The sequence below is a fragment of the Etheostoma spectabile genome, chromosome 7 (assembly GCF_008692095.1).
Source record: "Etheostoma spectabile isolate EspeVRDwgs_2016 chromosome 7, UIUC_Espe_1.0, whole genome shotgun sequence".
NCBI classification, from domain to species: Eukaryota; Metazoa; Chordata; class Actinopteri; order Perciformes; family Percidae; genus Etheostoma; species Etheostoma spectabile.
This window is the reverse complement of record NC_045739.1, coordinates 7,791,773-7,800,012: the sequence shown is the minus strand read 5'-3', so window position 1 is coordinate 7,800,012 and position 8,240 is coordinate 7,791,773. Positions and strand designations below refer to the sequence as shown.

Below are 8,240 nucleotides of genomic sequence, written 5' to 3'. Positions count from 1 at the left end.
CACACACACACACACACACACACACACACACCTGTAGTCTTTAACCTTCAGGTTAATAACAACTATTCATTAACTTTATAGTCATGGAGCATACAGTATTTAAGGCACTTGATTACATAAAGCTTGTTGAGAATAAAAAGAGATTTAAAAAAAAAAAAAAGTGTATGTCTACAAGTGCAGAAATGTGGAAACATTAATAGTTTTTTCCAATAAAGCGATGACATGGCCTGATGTTCTTGCAAAGGGAAGAAAGTGTAGTTCAATCTCAGGCCATGGTTTGGCATAAAGAATGAATGATGAATAATCAGAGGAGAATGAATAAACAAAAGAGAGCATCTCCGTGGTGCATACTCTTCTGTAGTACCTGTTATCTCTTTTCTACATGCTTGTTTCATGAAACGTGTTTACATTTTATTCAGACAATCATGTCTCATTAACATTTGCTATCTTGTGATCTGCAAAATAAATGTACTGCAACTATGCATGTAGCACATATTATGTGTTCAACTGTGAGGCAAATCCTGGATGGCTTTGTAACATGATGTCATGCCCTGTGAGACATTTAAAGCATTATTACATTTAGAAACGGTTTACTATAATTATTGGCTAGAATGCATTTTTGGCCAACTCCGTAAAAGGTTTAGGCGATCAAATTTCAGCCTGTCAGTACCATTAGTATGTTCATAGTTTAGAAACTGATGTTGCATAAAGTGACTTGTAGATTGGAAGGCTTGGAGAAACAAAAGAAAACTATTTTTCTAAATTGCACAAATATGCAATATGAAAGATGGAAAATCATTTCTCAAACGAAAAATTATTATTTGCTGATCTGTTCTTCAAACCTTTAGTTACTGGAAACAAACATTTGCGTTGAGTTAGGGATTAGTATGAAATAAAACTAAAGTTGTTTTTTTAATTCATGGCAACAAAATACCTGAATTAAACTTTTTTCAAGCACCTAAAACAAATAAGTAGAAAAAGAAACATAGGTCTGTAAAGTTATTCATTGTTCTGTTGTCGGGGTGCAGCGTTCTACAGGGTTATTTTACCACTGATGAGACAGTCATGACCAACAGTGAACGAGCAGAGAATATACACATGTTTGTATATTCAAATGTATGTGTGTGTGTGTGTGTGGGGGGGGTATTTCTCACCTGATTGCTATCCACTTTGTAGCCATGTTTGAGGGCAAACGTTTTGCCCAGAGAAATGTTGATGGCATAGCTCACAATGGCCACTGCAAAAGCATCGCCTATCACGTCTGAGAAAAATGTGGCGTTTGGAGCTTGAGGGGCATTGAGTCTAGAGCAGGAGAAAAAAAGGAATGGTTCAGGTGTTCAGCACTTTTATCTTCTACACTGACACACAGATAGCTCCAAAAACAGGACATAAGGACAGCTAACTTTATTTTTAGGTTGTCAAAAACTTGTGACATTAAAAGAAATTGTGACTATTGACATTTAAGTCAATAGTCACAATTTAAATGAATTTTTGATGCTAGTGTCTCAAACTCCAGCATTTGTGACTTGTTGCTGACTAATATGGAATCTGCCTGATAGAAACACACCCAACCATTTTTACCATTTTTTACCAAAAATGACCAAAATTAGAATTCCATTAATATCAACAGCTCCTATTAGCTTGTCTATGGTTTATGATCTGTTATTATACCCTTTGTTTACACATCCATGTTTTATGCCTAGGGAAAAAAACATTTCCAACACAGGAGCTTCACATAAACTGTGACCCTGTTTCTTTGCCGACTGTGTAAATTTGTCTTATCAACAGCAACCTATCTCCACAACCAGAAAATGTTGTACTTTTGTGTCTGTGATGTCATGAACAGAACTTTACCAACACTACATTTCAAACACACACATATGACCTTACCCACTAGGAATCTTTCCAACCACATCAATGCTGTATTTACTCGTCAGTCCACAGAAGTGGGTGATAATTGTTGCTGCTATGATCTGTTAAAAAAGGGCACAAGAAATGTTGGTTCTGTATGTAGGGTATATCATTACATAAAGAACACACAAGTCCTCCTTGCAGCAAGGTACTGTACATCGGCGGTAAAGATGCCCAATGCTGGACTATTAAATGAAAACACCTGCTGTATTTAAACAGCAAAACAGCAAACAGCAAAACAGGAGACGTACCACTACGATTTCTATCGGGATGGGCATGGGCAGCTTCTGTCTGTAGCAGGCATTGATTTCTTTGACCAAAATGAGAACAAAGAGCGCAACCAAGCTAACAAACAGCTCGGGCACTTTAGTCTCCGGCAGCAGCCGACAAACATCCACCAGAGTCTGGAGAGGAGAAGAGTGGATGAGAGAAGGATGGAACAGAGGATGAAAGTTGAAAACCAGCGTGCACAGGTTTAGGTGGTTGGCCTACTGGCTTTGCCACCTTGCTGTTTCTAAGTAGAGGGGGTGGACACAATTGTAAAAAATGTCTAACAATACAATACACCCCTGCAGGTGTATTTTTGTTTTTACTGAACTCTACTCTGATATTAATATGTTTTAAAACCCAACCAGAAGGATAACTCGATTACACCTTAAGCAGGGAGAAGAACAGTTTATTATACATAATAGTACCTAGTTTTCCCTGCCTACCTCTACCCAACTTCAAACTAAGCAGAGATATTGGTGTGCTGGGCCGTTAAATGTAAGTAAACAAGTATTCGTTCTGAAAAGTATATTAAAAGGATAGTTCAACATAAAAAATAAAAAAAACGTATTCGCTTTCTAGCCGAGAGTTAGATGACAAGATCAATAGTTAACTTATCTTAACACAAGACTGGACTCAGGGGGAAAGAGCTAGCCTCGTTCACTTCCAAGGTAACAAAATCCCTCTACCAACACATTATATCTAATTTGTTTAATCTGTACAAAAGTGTTGTCTTGGTTCACTAATAGTGCCATTAACTGCTCGATGCTGCTTGTTGTGTGAAAAATGGTCTTCCTGGTCAAGAAATTGTCCACAAGCTACTTTACAGTCTGTAAAATGGCAAATAGTTGTTTTTATACTTGTTTTTTTACTCATTAGCTAGTCCAGACTAATGTAAGTACATTTCCATGATAATTGCCTTACATCCCTCTCCTTCCACTCTCTGCATGTTGCCATTCTCAAACTCTGTTCTCTTTGGGAAACAACAAACCTCCAACTAGCAAGCTGAAAATGGCAAGTTTTGAAGAATATTTGGATATTGCAAGAAGGCAGGCCTTCCTCGTTCTTTTGAAAATTATTGAAAGGATTTACAAAGAATTTGTTTACAGCATTTACTATCTAACTGGGACATGTTGGGACAGATTGCAGGAGATTACTCTAAACCTTGTACACATTGCAATTCACTGATATAATAAAATGATGTTTAACCATGTTAAATAGATCACATTACTGTATTCAAGTCAGCTTTGTTTTCAATTTCTTTACACATCCTAGACATGGAGAGGAAAAGGAACAGGAACAGATAAGACAAGATCTGCTCAACAGATAGGGACATTTTATCTAACACTAAAACAATAAACTGCAACAATATCACAAGATAAGATCACAAGAGAAAAACACAAGAGTGTCACAAGCAGTTTTTATGATGTGTTGTGGTAGAGCAGAAAGATATGCAAAAATGCAACAGTTCAACAGCAGCACGTCAGAGTCCAGAGTTTTTGTGCACAGAGATGCTATGCACAATGGGGGGGGGGGGGGGACAGAAGAGAGGGGGTGAAGAAGGGAGAAAGTTCATTTTCCGGTCAACCTGGTGAATAAAGCTGTGTGCTAGTCTGGTGAAGCGGGCACTGAGGCTTCTATATCTCCTCTGAGGGGGCAGGAAGCTGAAATGACTGTGTGCGGGATGGCCATCGTTGCTCGCAATCATGGTCGCTTTTCGGGTGTTGTATATGTCTTGATGTATATGATATATGTCCCACTGATCTTTCCAGCTGTGTTCACCATGCGCTGCAGGGCTTTTCTGTTGTAGTCAGTGCGGCTTCCCCCCCCCCCCCCACACAGTGATGGAGCAATCTCCTTGGTCTTGCTGACATTCAGCAGGAAGTTGTTGTCTCTGCACCATGTGGTCAGAAGGTTGACCTCCTTCCTGTAGTTGGTCATATCGTTATTGGTGATGAGAGACCCACCAGAGTTGTGTCGTCCGCAAACTTCACCATGTGATTTGTGCTGTAGGTTGGTGTGCAGTTGTGTGTCAGCAAGGTGAAGAGCTGGGGACTGAGCACACAGTCTTGGGGGGCCCCTGTGCTCAGTGTGATGCTGCTTAAGGGGGTTGTTGCCGACTCTTACTGCTTGTGGCCTCTCACAGAGGATGTCCAGCAGCCAGTTGCATAGTGAGGTGTTGAGCCCTAGCTGGTCTAGTTTGCAAATGAGTTGTTGTGTTGAATGCAAAACTGAAGTCTATGAACAGCATTCTCACATATGAGCCCTCTGTGTCCAGGTGAGTGAGTGCTGGGTGTAGGGCAGAGCAGATTGCATCCTCTTTGGACCGTTTGGCTTGGTGGCCAAAACAAGTTCCACCAAAACAAGTACCTTCCCGAGACTACTTTGCAGAAGCACCTCTGCATCCGCAGCTTAGCACCGCCCAAGACAATTGTGATTGGTTTAAAGAGATGACCCGACCTAACCCAGAGGGTTTTTTCTCCTATCCCAGAATGTTTGGCTTACTCTTTCCAGTGCTGCAAAGATAGGTCTGGCAATGCAGTACTACTAAATATTATGTTAATTATTCAGTTAATAAGGTGCTGGTAGGTATATTTTGTTACCCATGTGCGAGCTGCTGGCTCTAGCTTCATATTTAACAGACAGACACATGAAGATTTGTCAATCATTCCCAGAATGATAAACTATTCCTTTACTGATGTTCTTTATTCGACATTCAGAACGTTGATATAGCAGCAAACAAATATTTACTATGTAAAGATATAGTGGAGTAATGACATTCTGAACAGAGAATTATTGGTAGAAGTACTGGTACCAAAAATGAGTTGAGTTGAGTCAAGCCAAACTATTCAGTTGAAATGAGGCATAAGTCTATCAATCTCTTGTCAGTATCCATATGTGAATGGTGTAATACATAACATACTCACATAAATAAGAGAGAACGGACCAGTGAAGCGAGCTGGCGTGACCCCAAAAAGGTACTTGAGCTGGGAGACGCATACATGGCATGCTGATCCTGTGGTGTAGCCTCGGACCAGTGGCTCAGACAGGTACGTCACCACAAAACCAAACCTCACCACACCTAACAGGATCTTAGAATGGTAAGAGAGAGTTATCAAAAGTAGTGAAATATGACTTATAGGGGTTGGTCAGTTTGTCAATACAGTGAGTAAAAGTTTTCAATTTGGTCAAAATGGAAAGACCAACATACCTGAAAGATTCCTGCCAAGACCGTGAGGGAACACGCTATCTGAACTCTGGATGCGTCCCGTGCATCAAGGTCCACACTTCCTGTCTGATTAGTGCCATTTGCAATAAATTTACTGTCTGGTGCCAGCCTCTCCGTCACAGTCCCAATCATGATGCTGATCACAGCAAATGTACCTGGACATACAAAATATGAGCGTGTTTATTCACGTTCTTTCAGTAAATTGCAGTCGCTGCCATCTTCACAGACTCACCTATTGAGATGTGTCTGGAAGTACCAAAGATGAAGTAGACCAGCACAGGGTATAGGGAAGTGTAAAGGCCAAACACTGGGCCTAAGGAAGCCAAAAGGGCATATGCCATGCCTGGTAAAAACAAAAAAAATAAGAAATAAGGTCAGTGATAGAGTTGCTGTTTAAAACATTTTAATAAGTATGGGGAATTCATGAACTTGCTTTCTTGTTGAGCATTAGATGAAAAGATCAAAACAGTACCACTCTCTCTGTTTGTTCAAAATGAAGCTTTAGCCAGGAGACGATTAGCTTAGCTTAAAACAAAGTCAGGAGGCAGGAGGAAAAAATAGCCTGTTCTCATGAACTACTTTTGAAAAGCTACGAAAAGTTAAGCCCTGTAAGTCGTTTGGTTTACTTAGGTTTATTTTTCTGTGTGACTGTTTCTGTATAAGAATGCGGCAGGTCGCGTAGGGAGGATGGGTGGGCGTTAACATACAGGACTTACAAGCCAGAGAGTGGAGTTTGCTTTCTGGGGAAAACAGAAGACTTTCATTCAGGAAATGCACGTTCAGATTTGAGTCATGCATGCTGTAAAAGGTTTACGGCATAACGCAGAATGTGGTAACAATCTTATCTTCTCATTCTTGGCAAGAGAAAGAGAATAGGTGCATTTCCCAAAATGTTCAAAATCCTTTAAAGTGACAAATTTGCTCGGTTTGTGAGATGTGATGTGGATAAACTCTGAGATCCCTCCACTGTAGGCCATGCATTAGGGCTGCATGAAATGAGGAAATTATGCGATATGCCATTGTTGAAAATTGCGATAACAATATTACTTGCAGTGAATAAACAGATCTTAAAGTGCACTCAGTTCTGCATTTCTTCTGCTTTCAGTATTCTGCTAAAATACAACATATTACTTGTTGAATTTAAATCAAAAGGAAATCAATATTGTTTTGTTTAACAAAATTGAACATTGAAATGAATATAAAAGAGATGATATGAAAAAGAATGAGTTCAATTTTAAAGTGCCATTTTCTACTGATATTTCTTTAACTAACACCAAAACCTCTCTGTGTGTCTTTTGCAACATGACGCAGCTGATATCATCTGGTGCAACACGTATATTGCGCCAGATTATATTGCAATAACAACAACAAAATTGTATATTGTGCAGCCCTAGTACACATTCATTCATACAAACCTTGTGGTAGATGCATGATGCCCACGCTGCAGCCAGAGATCAGGTCCCCTACTGCGTTTTCTCTGATGGAGTAATGAGGCAGCCAGCTGAGAACAGGGACCCAGCTCAACGCTATACGCTTCAGCCTGGGCACTGAACATCTGCAACAGTCATCCCAGTAATGTAGTACTTATTATTTATATGAAATAACTGAGCACACTCACTTTCAAATTATTTACCCATAGATCTGAAAAGCCTTTAACTTTAATCTTCTATAGGTTCAGGTTCAGGTTACTTTAAATTTGAAGAAAATAATAGATCTTGCTGAAGAGTGATTCATTCTTGGAAAACATATTAATAGTCCACATATTAATAATTCTTTATCCTAAAATGAGACTTGTAAATTGTAACACCTGCTACAGTTGTTATCAGCTGGCCTTGTAAAACGGTGACACAGTGGATAACACTGGCCTATGTGCTACTGTTCTCTTCTTATGGCAGATAGCCTGCAGTAAAGCAAATAACTCAATATTAACATGTAAGAATACCTTTAGGTACACAAATATTGAATATACCTGTATTTCCAAAATAAGGTTTGGCAACTTGTTACTCGTCACAGGTTATCATGAACGCTTCCAACTAAATAAACTGATTTAGTGAGCATTTAGAGGCACAGTAAATGCCACACACACACACACACACACACACACTCACACACACATATCCACATAATTGCAAGTATACACATATTCATTCACATCCACAAACACACACACACACACACACACACACACACTCATAAAAAAATCCTTTTTGTCAGTTTGTGTCATTTGCTTATTTAAGTGTTTTCCAGTTTTCTCATTAGCATTTCCCACCTCCATCCCCAGAATAATCTACTCTCTATCTTTACCTTAGTGACTCTTTCACCCGTTCCCTCAGGGTTGGTTCAGTGGACCACGTCCTTTTTTGTGCCACTTCATCCAGGCTTAACTCATCCAGAACTTTCCTCTGCACAAAATAAGCTCCATCTGAACAGTTCTTCTCCTCAATGTCCATGTCTGTTAGACCAAATTCAGCAGACCTCCTTAACGCCAATGCCTCTTTGAGCTCCTCCTTACAGTTTGTGAAAGCAAAGCCTCCTCGCTGTTCTATACTGATTGACATTGTGTGTTTTTGGACTGTGGGAGTGACTGTTTATTTCCTGTCCAACCACCCAGATGTTCCTATACACACACACACATATGGGGTAACACAAGTATTTCACAAATGTCAAACTGGAAACACTGGCAAACAGAGTCACACAAACAATGCCATTGACAAACAATGTTAAATGCATGTGGAAAAACACCTTGTGATCATTATTTGGTTCTATGTTAAAAATTAAAGTTGGCATTTTTATTTTTCTTTCATTAAGCGACTCACTCATTCATGGAGCAAAC

At 39.6% G+C, this 8,240-nt stretch overlaps 1 protein-coding gene across 2 annotated transcripts in view; it reads right to left on the bottom strand.

Annotated features, from left to right (window-relative positions):
• The window catches only part of slc26a6l2 (solute carrier family 26 member 6, like 2), a 13,279-nt gene extending 5,328 nt beyond the window's left edge, over window positions 1–7,951 (bottom strand). The window contains exons 1-8 of one of the 2 annotated variants that reach the window (XM_032520808.1): window positions 7,712–7,951; window positions 6,823–6,962; window positions 5,640–5,750; window positions 5,390–5,562; window positions 5,106–5,270; window positions 2,163–2,315; window positions 1,891–1,973; window positions 1,155–1,302 (exon numbers count right to left, since the gene is read on the bottom strand). In XM_032520808.1, coding sequence (XP_032376699.1) covers window positions 1,155–1,302; window positions 1,891–1,973; window positions 2,163–2,315; window positions 5,106–5,270; window positions 5,390–5,562; window positions 5,640–5,750; window positions 6,823–6,962; window positions 7,712–7,857 — 1,119 coding nt within the window. In that variant the 5' untranslated portion in view covers window positions 7,858–7,951. The remainder of the gene's footprint in view (window positions 1–1,154; window positions 1,303–1,890; window positions 1,974–2,162; window positions 2,316–5,105; window positions 5,271–5,389; window positions 5,563–5,639; window positions 5,751–6,822; window positions 6,963–7,711) is intronic. The other variant, XM_032520809.1, reaches the window with a different exon arrangement.
• Between the last annotated feature and the right edge of the window lie 289 nt (window positions 7,952–8,240).